The sequence below is a fragment of the Danaus plexippus genome, chromosome 20 (genome assembly GCF_018135715.1).
Source record: "Danaus plexippus chromosome 20, MEX_DaPlex, whole genome shotgun sequence".
Lineage (NCBI taxonomy): Eukaryota > Metazoa > Arthropoda > Insecta > Lepidoptera > Nymphalidae > Danaus > Danaus plexippus.
The window spans coordinates 3,084,293-3,099,749 of record NC_083550.1 but is presented as its reverse complement, the minus strand read 5'-3'; the positions used below and the strand labels follow the sequence as shown (position 1 = coordinate 3,099,749).

At 33.0% G+C, this 15,457-nt stretch overlaps 3 protein-coding genes across 8 annotated transcripts in view; 2 read left to right on the top strand and 1 right to left on the bottom strand.

Moving 5' to 3' along the window:
• LOC116773891 (glycoprotein 3-alpha-L-fucosyltransferase A) overlaps positions 1 to 4,190 on the top strand; it is a 32,009-nt gene extending 27,819 nt beyond the window's left edge. For all 4 annotated transcript variants that reach the window (XM_032666453.2, XM_032666452.2, XM_032666454.2 and 1 more), the window contains exon 8: positions 240 to 4,190. In XM_032666453.2, coding sequence (XP_032522344.1) covers positions 240 to 401 — 162 coding nt within the window. In that variant the 3' untranslated portion in view covers positions 402 to 4,190. The remainder of the gene's footprint in view (positions 1 to 239) is intronic.
• On the bottom strand, positions 3,896 to 4,946 carry LOC116774084 (coiled-coil domain-containing protein 115-like). The gene is made up of 2 exons (XM_032666726.2): positions 4,740 to 4,946; positions 3,896 to 4,670 (listed from the first exon to the last, which is right to left on the bottom strand). Exons 1-2 carry the CDS (start codon positions 4,756 to 4,758, stop codon positions 4,195 to 4,197), a joined length of 495 nt encoding a protein of 164 aa, XP_032522617.2. The 5' UTR covers positions 4,759 to 4,946; the 3' UTR covers positions 3,896 to 4,194.
• Positions 4,947 to 5,451: 505 nt separating this feature from the next.
• On the top strand, positions 5,452 to 15,254 carry LOC116773811 (scaffold attachment factor B2). 3 transcript variants are annotated; one of them, XM_032666294.2, is made up of 18 exons: positions 5,452 to 5,700; positions 5,773 to 6,207; positions 6,463 to 6,490; positions 7,133 to 7,244; positions 7,681 to 7,715; positions 7,787 to 7,932; positions 8,160 to 8,277; positions 8,816 to 8,946; positions 9,340 to 9,459; positions 9,726 to 9,803; positions 10,092 to 10,252; positions 10,827 to 10,940; positions 11,228 to 11,348; positions 12,162 to 12,282; positions 12,855 to 12,942; positions 13,944 to 14,083; positions 14,422 to 14,595; positions 14,922 to 15,254. In XM_032666294.2, the coding sequence occupies exons 1-17, from the start codon at positions 5,581 to 5,583 to the stop codon at positions 14,589 to 14,591; spliced, it is 2,238 nt and encodes a 745-aa protein (XP_032522185.2). In that variant the 5' UTR covers positions 5,452 to 5,580; the 3' UTR covers positions 14,592 to 14,595; positions 14,922 to 15,254. The 3 variants fall into 3 exon arrangements, with proteins under 3 accessions (XP_032522185.2, XP_032522184.2, XP_061379933.1); XM_032666293.2 differs by having other exon boundaries at positions 12,159 to 12,282; XM_061523949.1 differs by having other exon boundaries at positions 5,453 to 5,700; positions 12,159 to 12,282; positions 13,944 to 14,059.
• The last annotated feature ends 203 nt before the right edge of the window (positions 15,255 to 15,457 follow it).

Genomic DNA, 15,457 nt, shown 5'->3' with positions numbered 1-15,457 from the left:
ATTTGTTTGTTTAGGAACAAAGAAAAATTCTAAGGTTCGCTAGGAATGGTAATTACCGCTTAGCGCACTCTTATATATCATATGACACGATATTTTGAGCAATTTTCTATGAGATAGTGCTGTCCCTGAACTGCAAAAAATACTGCTAACTACACCTAGAGTATTGAATCTTAAAGCAAAATATCAGATAATGCAAGCAATATTTATATTAAACAAGCAATAATAATGTTACGTTGCAGGGTACTGGAGAATTCATTAATACCTATTTTTTCTGCCGAGTGTGTGCTATGGTTCATGCAAATGCTCGCAGACAGCGCAATGCACATTATACCGATGTGCAAGCTTGGTGGCGAGAAGGCGCTTGCACGCGCACCGACTGGCGGCCACGCGACCCACCATAGACAATATAACAGATTATATGTAGAAAAAAAAAATACGATATGGAAGTTAAAATGAGGCTCTATATCACCACATATTAAGGCCAGTGCTGAAAAACATTTGTAACATTAATTAAGACATCACAAGCTTGATAGTCCATTAATTATCCAATGTTATACAAATTTTCGTTTCCATGCGACCAAGGGGGACATTCAGAGTTAAATTTAGATATTTTATTTTTATACTATCTATATATTTATGAGAATTAAAATAACATTCCATTATTTCATATTAATTTTTTCTTGTTATAACAAACCTTTTTAGAGCATTCCATTGATCGGATATAAGGGAATTCCTGTCCGCGTCCATATTATATCCTAAACACCAAACTAGTATTCTTTGTGTAGTTAAAACATCGCTGTATGTAAAATATTTAATAAGTTACCGCGACGAGTATTCGTAAATTATGCATATGAGAAGTTCTATGTTGAATAGAAAGAAAAAAAAATACAATCAATTTATTAGTCAGTCGATGGCTTAACAAAGCACAAAATAGTTGTGAACGAGACCTCATTATGAAAAAAAAAAACACAAATTTTAGATACGTATGTATGTCATGTTATTTTTTATGTTATATTTTCGTCCTAGGATAAATATTTTATAGTGAAGTATTTAAATGAAGTTGTTTATAGTCTGTTAAATCGCGTTACTAATAAGTATTAATTATTAATTATTTTTTTTTTGTTGTAAAATATTTACTTTTAAGATGTAATTTTTAGAATCGATAACGTTATTACGTATTTGATATATTATAATTTATAATCATATGTTTAGATTTTTTCACAGGGAATACGTTTTTCAATCCTCATATAGATGGTATATGGTAAGAAATATATTACTTTTCTTTTTTCTTCAGTCTGTTCTTAAACGTTATGTTGATTATTGTATGAGAATTGGGATAATTTTTTTTGAAGTATTATCAAGAAATATGTTAGGAAAGTTTTCTTGAAAAAAAAATTACAATAAATTAATATTTATTATTGCTCACTACAGTAAACCTGCTACATTCATCTCAATATTTTATGAATCCTAAATCATTATTATTTGTTTATTATTTTACTATTCAAGTATAAGTTTTTGAACGTTTTATTAAAAAAATGAGGGAAACGTGCAATTTTTTCAAGGATATTCATCACAAGTAAGTAAAATTTAATGAAATACCATTTTTTACGCTGACTTTTTTCAATAACGAGCAATAAAATGATATAAAACTAAAAAAAAAATAATACCAATAAAATGATATAGAAAATTATCTAACTTCTGTATGCATATTCCTTACTTTATATATACATTTTTCAATACTTTAAATTAACATTTATTTACTATATGCTTGTATATTAATACTTTTTTCTATTGTATTCTTATTGTATTAAGGCGCACATTAATTCTTATATGTTACCTGTGCTGTGAATTCCGATAACTTAATAATAAATTTTACATTTTACTACACTTTCTCATTAACGTTTTTAAGCTTTTTAAGTTAATTTCAGTAATTAAAATTTTATTATAATTTGAAGAAATTTATAAGTGCTTAAAAAAATTTAAACTAACGTTTTCATTATTATGTTACGTTCAGAAATCATCGAATATATTGATATCGCTGGCGAATAATACGTATTTTTTTATGAAGAATTTGACTCAAAACGCCTTAATTTTCAAAACTGTGACATATTGTAATCTATATGTTCGAAGAACTGTCTATGCAAACAAAAAAGTTTTTACAAAGAACAAAACGGTTTCTATATTTGAAAACTGATTAAGGAAATATCTCTGGTCCTTTGGGGCGAAATAAAAAATAGTTGTTTATTGTATAGCTTATTATTTTTTATTTTTGTCGAAACAACATTATTCATAGCTAAATGAAAATATTTTCGCCCAAAACAAAGACACTAATAATATTATTTTTAACAAAGAAAAATCTCTCAAATTATCATGAAAGTGTTTTAGAGAACTTCATTAGAATAACAGCTTTAGTTGCTTAGTTTTTATATGTAACTTTTTTTATCAAATAGTATAATTAGAGATGGATGATTCTTTCTTATTTATTAGTAAAAAAAAATATATATCTTTCGATAACTGCGATAATCTTGATATTTGTTGCTCTTGATTCTGTTTGTCAATAATAAGTGATAAGGAAATCTCCTAAAAGGACGTTAAAAGATTTGTTCATAGATCTCTGGCTCTATTTCGGAAATAATAAGACAATTCCAACCAGGAACTCAGTTCAGTTTCTTACCAAAATCTCATGAAAGTGAGCTATAGACCTGGCAATAATCGTCACCCTATCTCACGTGTGTATTTCATCTACGATTCCTAATGTCACCAATCTGTAACTGCAACCTATTTCTCGTGGAATGTAAAGCCAGAGACTTAAGTCACAATTGAAGTAACTCATTTTTCATATATCCAATCGCGTATAACATGTGGCAGAGCAAATTTTACAGCTGTCATTTCGAAAATTACCCAAAAAAAGTAATTGTCATTTTGATTTCGAATATTATCAATTAAAAATTAAAAGACCCGGTAGTTATGACGGTACATTTGAAATAAAAAAATAAATGATATGGGCAAATTTCATTAGAATTCCACTTAAATTAAATCGTTTTCACTCTTAAATCGTGAGCGATACAATTATAATCTATGATTAATCATTAAAAACTTCTTTTTGACTGAAGCTCTGTACGGTCTGACACATACATAGTTAATACTCGATAATTCAAAGAATAAACATGTAGTGTAAACATCGGACGTTTATTAATATTCATGCCAATTAAAAGCGACAAAAACGTTAATGTGAAAAAAGAACTTAACTCAAAACAGACTGCTTAAATTGTAAATGAAATGTACTTAAAATTATTTTTACAAGTAAAGACAATGTGAAAAGAAGTTAATTCTCTATGGATTTGACTGTCGTGGAAGATTATTTTTAATTTTTTCAAAATAGGTATAGTTTTTAGATATTTAAGTCGTATAATTTTTTTTTTTAATCAAATTTTTAATTGTTTCTTAATATAAATATTGCCAATTAGCTCATGTGTCTAGTCATTGAGCCAATATTTATGGGCACAAATATTATTTATGTGCACTTGTATTGTTATTATTTAAAAAATATAGCACAAAGTGTTGGGTATAATTTGATTTTTTACCATTTTGCATTTTTAAATTTATTTTTAAGCTTCTATAAGAAGGTTTTATGTTAATTACTGTATTATTATTATAGGTAATTCTTTATTGTCTAATCATTTAGCGTTTTAAGTGACAAAACATTAATTAATGAAATGAAAATAAAAACTTCTAGGATACCTGTTTGAAATAAAAGTATTTTTTTTTTTAATTATTATCAATTGTTTTTAATATATTAACTTTTTATTTCACTGACATATTAAAAATGTGGCCTTTATTATTTTCGTCACATAACATGGTTATGTACTGTATTATATGTTAAAATAAAAAGAAATTTGTTTTCAAATGTATTTATTTAAATTTAACTGGGATTCAGAAATAAATTAAACAGAATTATATGCCTTAAATGTTAACACCATTACACATAAAGATATATAAAGATCTACAACTTATTCAAGTACATCTATACTGTTAATTTATTAAAATATAAATTAAAAAAAAATATTTTTTTATGTTTCCCAATAAATAGATGTGTAGTTCTCGCAACTGATCATTATGCTTGTACAGTATTACGGACGATGTAATTACATAGCAGTTGTCACTGTTCAAAATAAATTATTGAAAACATACATTTCATTTTAATTCTTCCTTTTTGTGTTTAAGTAAATTATTTTTATGCTTCAATAATATATTATAACTGTCGAGGTTCTCTAACAATTGTATGTTGATATTAACACATTCAACAACAAAATTGATTGCGTTTTGGAATATACCTTTCGCTTTGTGGAGGTTCTGAGGCACTAAAACCCCGAACCAATGTATGGGGTTAATGCCGCCTTGGGTTTCAACGACTTTAACTTGTTTAATGTAATCTTCTTCGACGGTATTGCATGCTACTGATGCTGTGAATTCAGGACTGCTCTCCGTTGGTAACCTCTCTTTGCTGACTGAACTCTGTCCCATAATATATCTAGACTTAGCCAAATGAATACTACCATTATTTATACTACTTTCGATTCCCAGTTCACATCTCATCTTATCCTCCATCAAATGCAACTGTGTTAAAGCTAGTTTATCTAGTAAGTCGCACACATCCTCCAAACTGCAATCTGGAATTATGTTTTACATTTAAAAAATTTAGAAAAATTAATGATATTATACCTTTTTTTTAATTTTACCATTCTTATCTGAGGACATTCTTAAGTTCTTAGTCACAAGCCTCTTTTGATACTAATAATATTACAAATCACGTAATAATAAATCTCAGATATTTAAATTAAACTTCATTTACATTGAATTGCTCCATTTACACTAAATATTAATTCGAATAATAAAATACACTCTAAATATATTTGTCAAGTGTCATACGAAAACACTTTTGACTTTTGCCAAAAACACTTAATAGAAAATTCATAAACAATATAGATAAAAATCCTATGACTTCTTACTAAATGTATTTTTGATTAAATATAAAGTAAAAACACATTTTTGTTATATAAAACATTTGTGGCCTATAAAATATATAAAAAATTTATAAAACAAATGAAAGGGCAAAAAATAGTAATTGTCCATTATTGCTTTCTATTCGATTTGCCAAGATTCAAAACGAGGTCCTAAAATTTCAAGAGAAAAAAGTCATGAAGTATATAATAATTATCATTTTAAAGAGTTAGCCATAATGGTATAAGTTAAAAACTTAATATAGACAAAAATTTATTAACTCTTTTGGACGTTGAATATTTGATTTACTGGACCTGGGTAAGATTTAAGTTTACAAAGAAGATCGTTATCCAAGGATTACAATTTACTCTTTTTTATAAATTGCCTATGGTTACGACTATAGATAATATATTCTTATTTGTTCACTGGCCGGTAGATCACTTTAAAAAAAAAAATAAGACGCCATTTTGTTTAACATTTGCATCGTCTGTGGATTCATGCAAGTGTTTAGGACCGTACTGAAATTAAAACTGTAATCTCAAGGCTATTATTAGATTTTGTTCAAAATAACATCGGGCGATGTCGGACCGAAAACGTTTAATATCTGATCTTCGTGTAATAGATCTACGCGCTGAGTTAGAAAAGCGCAATCTAGATAAAAGCGGTGTACGCGGTGTGCTCGTACAACGTTTGTCTAAGGTATTTCTAGATACCAATTTAATCAATGCACGTCATATCCTGCTAAGATAATAAAATATTTAATATTTGTAGTATTTAGAAGAGAACGGGGAAGATCCGGCTACTTTTACTTTCGAATTAGCTACAAATGAAGTAAAGACACCATCAAAGAAGACCAGACGCACTGAAAGTGCTGTAGAAACTGTTGAAGAAGAAACCCCAATTATGGAAGATATGATAGTCCAAGATACAGCTGGTGAGGAAGAGGATACGGAACAATCGGAAAATAATCAGAAAAAAAAGGCGGCGAAAGAATCTCCGAAAAAAACAGATGAAATGGAGGTTGACGATGATGAGAAGGTTAACCGCAAACGTGAAAGTAAAGACGAGGCTGAAGCTAGTCAAGCAAAGAAACCCTGCTTAGAAAAGGATGTTAGAAATGAGGAAGAACATAAGGCAGAAAATAATACAGACGCTGAAGACAGTATCAACTTAGATTTGGGTGAAGACGAACTTTTGAATGAAGAGGTATGTTTCTATGTCTTCACAGTTAATGTCACCTTGCCCTCACCCAAAGTGAACCTATCTAATGGAATTAATGGCTTCATGATGGATATAGATTAGATAGATCAAGCGTAATATTTATAGATTATGTAAATAATGTAATAAATAATATCTATTTATTATACACTTCTCTATTTTTTTAATAGTCAAACAATTAACAACTTGTGTCTCTAACTAATTTTCTATAATAATAAACTAAACTGTTAAATTTAATTTCAGACTGACATCTCAGCTAAAAACAAGAAAGGTAAGTTATGGTTGATATCATTAAATACAATTAATCTAACACAGATCTTAAATGTATGCGTAAAAAGTAAAAGATCAGTATATTGATGGCTTTTCTTACATTTCATGTGTATTTGTGTTCCATAAGTTCTGGAAATTATTCACACAACAAATACTTATAACAAATGTGTTGTGAAGTTTCACTGTTAACGGAGCGGAGAAACATTATAAAGGAAGGAAGCTGATAGCGACAGTGACTATAGAATCTGATTACAAGCTTCTCGGAAAACATGAAGAAACTTAACGAGGAAGACAGAATCTTTGCCAAATTGAAGAGCATTTAACACCATCTAAATATTGCTAATTGAATTCACCTATATTCCAAAACCAATTTTCAAGTGGCTCTTCAATAATTGTCATTTTAGGCTCAGTCATCATCACTATTGTTGTTAGGCATGGAGATAATGCCTCAGATTTTGTATCACAGGTCACAGGCCACCGGTGTTAATGTCAAATCAAGTTTTCAGGTGGAACAAGACTAAATATCCATAGATATAGCTCAGAAGCATCAATATCCTGTTGCAATTCAACAAGAAGAAAATGAGACAGACCGGGCTGCTCGTGCGAGCGACCCGTGCTGGTCTTAAAGTTTACATTGACGTAGATGACGCCGCGCACGTGGATCCTGCAGCGGCCGCGAGCGTCGAGCCGTCGCAGACTTCGGAGCCAGCTGACTCCTCAGAATGTCAAGTAATCACCGAAGCGGCTGCCACTAGGTTGGTGATCACCGAACGTCGCGACGCCGTCTTGCAGCTACATACCACGATAACCAAGTTCTCATAATTGTAACTGTTTACCACTACAAAGTTTTGCACCATTGTAAGTCGGATCGCATGCAACGGGCATCGTTGGAGCTCCGGATCACCATGGACATCTTGAACTGATAGACTTCACGAAGAATATCACATGTTCTGATCGGCGCTGCTCACGTGAGATATCTGAACGTGAAGAAGATATGTATATTAAAGAAGAGCTTTGGACTACAGGCGACAGTCATCGCACAAGCAACACACAACGGTGGAGTAGCGGTGCAAAACTTTGTAGTTTACGTGTGTGCTGCTATTACAAAATGAACTTTATATATAATGATAAATAACCCGAAAGATCGAAAACGTTTATACGAAAAAACTAACCTAGTATTGTTTATTTCAGCAATGAGTCTGATAAGGTTGATAGAGAAGACAAGGGTGAGTACATGTTATGTGCGCGGAAATATAATCACGACTATTGAACATTAATAAATTCCCTCACTTCATAGATGACAAAGAGAAAGATGGGGATGTTGACAAAAAGGAAAAGAGAGACGAAAACAAAGAGGGTGGCGCAAGGAATTTATGGGTTAGTGGATTGTCTGGGGACACGAGAGCCAAGGATCTGAAGCAGCTATGTAGCAAGCACGGCAAGGTAGCAAAAATACTTCCTATGAATCTCACGTGTAGATAAAAGACTATATTATGATTTTATTTGTCTATATAATATATTGATATTTCACATATTATATTCTATTATAAACAAATCTCATTATAACATATTAATACAAGAAAAAATTACTAAATGTACCTGCCTCGCTACCATTACCATAAATGGTAAATATTATGTCCAAGTATACTAAAATAATATTCATTTTCCAGGTGATTGGAGCCAAAGTGGTAACCAACGCTCGTACCCCAGGATCTCGTTGCTATGGTTACGTTACTATGGCCAGCTCTCAGGATGCCGAAAACTGTATTAAAAATCTACATAGAACTGGTATGACTGTTACTGATCATCTCTGAAACATTTTTGTTTATTTAAATTTAATGTGTGTTTGGCTGAATTATTAAAAGTTCTCTACCATGATATAATATTTAAACAAAAAATACTTAATTTTTAAGTTTTTTTTTTATATGTATATGAATTGTCCTTAGTCACAAAAAAAATATGCATTTAAATTATAAAATTCTCTTGTTTAGAGACAATATTATTAAAAAATAATATAAAATATATGTAATCAGTATCTTGGAGAATAATTAATAATTTTCTCTTGAAAGACTAACAATTTCTTCTGTGCCAAATAGAATTATATGCAGGCCTTTTACCACAAGTGAGATCGAGCAATCATTTAAATCAAACCAATATTTTCGGATTACTACTTGTTATTTTGTTATGTTTAAAAAATACACATCCGACGTTTCGGTTACTTTTCACCAGCCGTGATCACGGACAGACGAGATGAGAGTGGAAAAAATTACGCGTGGTAATCCGAAAATATTAGTTCCATTTGTAACCACGAGTGCCTATGTTTCAGAATTACACGGTCGCATGATATCTGTGGAGAAGGCTAAATCTGAATCCGAGTCCGCAGCTCGCCGCCAGCCGTCCCTCAGACCCGACAGGCGGAACAGCAAGGAACGGAAAGACGACGCCAAGGAAAACCAGGTATAACTAATACTATGAATGATAAAGTTAAATACTATGTCTAGATGTCTGTTGCTCTTTCGAGCAGAATCGGCTTGACAGTTTTTGATGAAACTTCGCGGAAATGTATCTTAGACGAAAGAATAAGACAGGCTATAATTTATCTCGCAATACCGTGTAGTTTCCGCGAGGTGCGACCTGACAATTGCGTGTATTAAGCTTCTCGACGCAGTGTGAGTTGCAGACTGTTGGTTACCATACATAAGGTTTTCACGTATTTTATACGTTTTCTCTGAGCAGAATTTTGAAGTCGCGGGAAAAGTCTAGTTCTCTCCTATATTATTACCACAACAACAGCGGACAATTGACATATGTTATATTTAAACCTTATATACTATGATGTATTGTCAATAGGATACAAAAGACGGTACTGAGAAATCTGAATCTAAACCTAAAAAGGAAGGCGAGATCTCCGGCGCTGAGAGCACCAGATCTACGTCACGTACTCGTGAAAAGTCGCACCGTTCCGATAAGGTTTGTAATAATAACTGTTGTTACGTTTAAACGTAAGTTTCTCGAATACTACGCGAGATGAAAGTGTTTCATGTGTCCGTGGTCACAGTCACTGTAAACTGTAAGGGCCGCGTGACATCGAGATCATGTAGTTATAAGATAATGAAAAAGGCGTAGTTTACGAAAAGCTTCGGTAGAATTAAATGAGTACACATCAAAAACTTACATATCATGTTTTTACAAATCATTTATATGTATAATATTTTACATTTTATTTGTTTGTTCAGGACAGAGTAAGGCGTAGCTCAAGAAGCCGAGAACGGAGGCGGTCACCACGGGAGGTGCTCTCGTTTTCAAAGATATGGGTTAGTTCAGTATATATATTATTATTATTATATTGCTTGTAATACTATTGAGTTACCTCACCTGAAATAAATGAGAATCCATGTGAATTTTCCTATGGTACTTCATACGACTGAACAGATACTATTATTTTTTTACTTTTCCAGCCTTTCAAACATTTAATATATACTTCCATACAACAGTTAACTATATTTAATAAACTGTGCAACAAAAACTTTGCACTCCAGCCCCTGTTAATATAAATATTTATATATTATAAGGGTATAATCTATATTTCCATATAATAACAGAAGGAGCGTGATGTAGCCCGCGCTCGTGAGCGTTCGAGGGCGGCTCGTGAAGAAGAACGGAGAAGGCGGGCGGCGGAAGACGCGCTCAGAGAAAGAGAAAGGAGACAAAGACAAGAGAAACATAGACTCACCATAGAGAGGGAGAAGTTACGAGCTGAGAGGTACACCTCCATAGTACAACTTTCATTATATTTTTGTGTAAATTTATGATTGAAATAAGTTTCAAACATTGTCATCAACTTATATGTACTGTGTTCAATGATGATTGTTCTAACTAGGTATTAAAGATAACATTTTATCTTTAAGGCAGAGAGAAACTAATACTACAAAAGTAAAATAACACAACATAATACTAAATAACATTTACTGATAACGATGATATTTTTCTTATAGTCATAAAGTAACAATCGAGGCTTGATCACAACATGTTCAGTGATAAATGTCTATACTTTGGCAGAGATGTCGTTACCGACCAAAGCTGACAATAATGCCAGAGACTTTATTAGGCATTAACCATTATATTGCATAAGATTTATTTATACAAATTAGTAGATAAATAGTAAAGTTTACGGCTTTTCATTAAACCAATGTTTGTTAAAAAATCTCTCAACCTAAGGATTTATTATATAACCTAAGGTTGCGAATTTTGATATTAAAAAGAAACATTCACATAGATTGAAAACTGTATTTCTACTTTAATAATATAAATTTACCTATTTTTTGTCTCATTTGCAGGGAAAAGATAGAACGAGAGAAGAATGAACTTTTGAGGTTAGAGAGGGAGAGACATAGATTAGAAAGAGAAAAACTGGAATTGGAGAGATTGGAATTGAAAAGGGCTCAACTAAGGTTGGTGCAACAGATACATAATTTCTATCATATTATATATAGATATAGTAAATTATACCAATTTGTCATTCTGTTCATCTCAAGTAAATAATGTACTGTTGTTGTTGTTGTTAAATTTCTCATTGAAAGAGTATGCTCCGCTACTAACTCAATTTGTTGTAAACTTTGCCTAATATTTCAACTGTTTCATATTTACATAGGACTATTTGGTAATTGACTATCGTCTTTCCTCGAAGTACATAAAGAAAAAAAATTATATAAGTCAATCATTATTACACGTTAACCAGGTTAGAAGAGGAGCGTCGCAAGCGGGGCTATGAGAGTGCGGCCTATCGCAAGGCGGCCAGTCCACCCGAACCCTCCTACGACAGAGACGCAAGACACAAAAGGCCGCCGCCGCCTACTTTGGTACGAACAATGAGGCATAACTAGTGTTACAAATGACGTCATCCGTGCCATAAATATCTTAATCCCTAGAATTATTTTTATGACTGATTATAATTAATTGAAATACTGAATGGTTGTAATTTTGTAATGGCAACATTAAAGTATCAACCTGTATTTGAAAATTATAAATACTGGCTGAACATTTTGTCAGACATTACTAGAAGTAAATGAAACTAGTATTATTCGGATTTACTACGCGGATTTTATTATTTAAAAACTACATAATCCCGACGTTTCGGTTACTTTGCAGCAGCCGTGATCACGGGCAGACCTCGTCTGCCCGTGATCACGGTTGTTATGGGATGTTATGGGATTATGTAGTTTTTAAATAATAAAATCCGCGTAGTAAATCCGAATAATACTAGTTTCATTTAAATGAATACTCGCGAAAATCTTAGATCTCATTATTACTAGAAGTAACGCTGAACATTAAGAATCAAGACTGAAACTGTACCTCTAACACTAGTTACCGCTCGTATTAAACGTCGGCAGGATGTAGATATAAGATAATGAAAAAAACACGTAGTGACCGAAACGCTTAGTTCCATTACAATGAGTACACGCGATAATCCCATATATCAGTTTAACATTAATAAATGTTAGCACGAGGTGAATAACGACGTAGCTCTTAATTAAAAACTAACTGGCAACGCTTCGATTGTGACGTCACTAACTTTGAGTAAGCGTACTCGCTGGTATTAAAGCAAGGTATATATGAATATGAGCGAGCTTTTAAACATTGTTTATGTTAAAAAATAATGTTTGTTACAGCAGGCGTCGAGCCGCGGTCAGTTCGAAGCGCCGCCGCCGCCGAGGTTCGAATTGGCCGGAGGATACGACCGCACCGACAAACGGGATAGGGATTACAAGAGAGACTATCCCAGACACGTAGCATGTGAGTCTGATACAGATATTAAGAAGGGTTTTCAACCCAAAATAAAAGATAAATTTGTTCCTATCTTATAAGCAATAATGTTAAATTATCATTACAATTACACATTACTACTATCGTTATATTATGATAAACAAAATTACTTTTATTAATTATCTTTATATGAGTATATGTAATTCTACTGTACTGGCGCAGGACACTAAACTCCTAAACTGTTGGACCGATTTGAATGAATATTTTCCTATACATACGCGTCACGCACCAGTTGGGGTAGATTCGAAATCGGCCCGACAGATGGCGCTGTAGTCAGTATCTAGATAATTTAAAACCTTACAGCTCATGTTACTATATGTAGTGTTTTAACGCACTTATTCATTTCTACCGGAGCGCCACTCCGATGTTTAAGCTAATGGAGTCGCGGGCCAAAACTAGTTTACGTATAAAATTTCCATTTTCAGTAAAAAAAAAATATTTTATTTACATGTACAGTAACGAGTTTACGTGAGTATAGTAGAGTATATAGAGTATAGTAGAGGGAAATGTAGTAGTTATATGACATTGTGTTATTATTTCAGCTAACAATATGAAATATCCACCAAACGGCAGCGCTAGCGAGGACACGAGACAGCAGCTGCCCCCTGGCACTAGACCCAAAGAGCCAAGGTAACGTTACTAAAATTAATGAGAAGCCTCAGTGCTGGGGGCTATAATCAATGTTGATAATATGATAATAAGTTTCTATTAGTTTTATTTGATATTTTGTAACAAATTCTAGAGAAGCTGTATACAATGATGTTACCACACTAAAACTGTTGAATGATGTAAAATAAAAAAAATATGCAAATAAATAAAATTTGCCCATAGTCACAGTAAAATCAATACATATAATTATTTTTTTTTTATACCCATGTTGATTCTGTAATGGAATGATATAAGCAATCAACTTGTACTAGTCATTGTATTTTAAAGTTACAAACACCGGCTTCGGTCATTTATTATGGGGCTATAAAAACATATGTCAAGCCTTACTCCATCCTTTAAGCGGCTTCGGATTGGACTATAATGATGGATACGTGTAAAAAACAATACAGAATCCCCGAGGATATTTGTGCGTCGGCCTCCAGACTAGACATATTTATGTATTCCTTGGGTAACCAACATCCCCAAAGACCATACCATCAAGGTCAACAAATATTACGAGCTCACAAACTCACTCGAAATAGGTTCGTCGTGGATTTTATACGCGATAGAAGTGGGAGCGAGAGGTATAACGGCTAAATCTCACCACAACCTACTAAAACACCTGGGCCGGTCCAGAACTGATATCAATTCATTCTTGGAACGTACTTCGAAGGCAGCCCTAGTAGGTGTTTTTAAAATTTGGTTAGGTAGGGAGAGGAGCTTGGACGGTGGAGGTGAGCGTTTTAACGCGCGTTATATAGGGGCCCCTTAAACCTACACCTGGGTCGCAAGTCCCAGGCACTGTTGAAGCTCCTCTGCCTGCAACGCGATGGACCCGGCGCCCGCACGGTGAATCCATGGAATGCTGAGAGGTTTTGTCTTGATAAAATGTTTGCAGTGCAAACATCGTCAGCATCTTCAAACTGTGATAATTTCACATTATATACTTGTCTCTATTGTAATGTCTTAATAATTAATTTCAGTCGATCGTACGACTCTAGAGAAGGTCGTTCGTACCGTCCCTCTCCTCCGGGGAAACCTGAACCGCGCAGTTGGAACGCCTCCAGTCGATACCCAGAAGCCGCAGCGCCCACTAAAGGTTGTATTCCAATAATAAAAAAAGGTAACTATATAGTTTTCTACTAAAAAATTGTTACATACATATATTTAAAATCCCTTTATACATATGTTTAAAAGTAATATTTTGAAATAATCAGTATTCGCTGAACTTTAATCTTATACCAGAATATCGGAACCCATTGCTCCCTACTTCTTTTTCTAGCTGATATATATTGGATAGTAAAAAATTAACTCTCTTGTAAAAAAAATTATATATAATAAAGTGCTCCAATCTCATAACATAACTCCATTATAATTTTGGGTGAGCTGTCTCTCAACATGGGTTATATTTTCCAAATTCATACCAGTCAGTTGGTTATAATCAACTATCAATGGTCACAGCCATGGCGGGCAGCGGTAGCGGCAGCAGTAGCGAGCCGTGGTCGGGCGAGGCTCGGTATGGCGGGTCATACGAGACGCGCTATTCTCCCGCTTACCAACCTCAGCCCCCCGGCGCCGCTTACCCGGACCGGTACGTCCCCGCCGCAAGGGACTACGCCAGGAAATACTGACACGGTGACCTTCGAATTATATACTATATTCATGTAATATAGATGTCAAGTGCTAACAAGTTGGGCGGGAAAATTCTCAGTTTATAAATGTGGTGTTCCTAATTTGAAAACTACCATTTTTTTAAGGTTTAGTGTTGCAAGGAATAAAATTTGTACTGAATATGTAAATGTCAACGATGTTAATATAAAATATATAGCAATAGTCACAGGGACTAGTAATGATATAACTTTATTTAAGACATGAAGTAGAAAAAGGAGTAACAAAAGTTGATTATTATAAAAAAAAAAACAGTGTGTTTCCTTCCTTACAATTGTGTGTTTCCTTCGCAGGGTCTTTGCCATAGATGACGTCTTCGTTCTTCTGTAAAATATAAGCCATTTAAGTTTTTTCAAGTGTTGGTATTAATATGATTTATGATATATTGACTTAGTTTATAAACAATGTTCCATTCCTGCATGTGGTTCTTGCAATGGCTATTGTAATTCTGAAATATTCTCCGATATAGAGAAAAAATGTATGTTTGCATATATAAGAGTTACGTATATTTCGTAGGTTAAGGTCAACGTATATTTATGGGATGCAACTTTTATAGACAATAGTTCACTACAAAGAGATATTATGCTGACTTTGTAATTATATGTTAATATAAAAATCATAACAAACGTCTATTATTTTAAAACCAACCTTGTAGTGATTTAATACAACAATAAGAAGAAACTTCACTGTAACTTTAACACTATAAAGTTACTGCTTAGACTGAATTGAAACCTATTTTTTTAGTCTAAAACAATCGATAATTTTTAACCTCAAATTATTTTTCTATCACAAAAATGCATCGATCACATACATGGGGTAAAATTTACAT

Coding starts and splice junctions, on each gene's coding strand:
- LOC116773811 (XM_032666293.2), top strand. CDS start 5,581: ATGTCGGACCGAAAACGTTTAATATCTGATCTTCGTGTAATAGATCTA. Junction 5,701..5,772: donor TCGTACAACGTTTGTCTAAG/GTATTTCTAGAT, acceptor TAATATTTGTAG/TATTTAGAAGAGAACGGGGA. Junction 8,947..9,339: donor ACGACGCCAAGGAAAACCAG/GTATAACTAATA, acceptor TATTGTCAATAG/GATACAAAAGACGGTACTGA.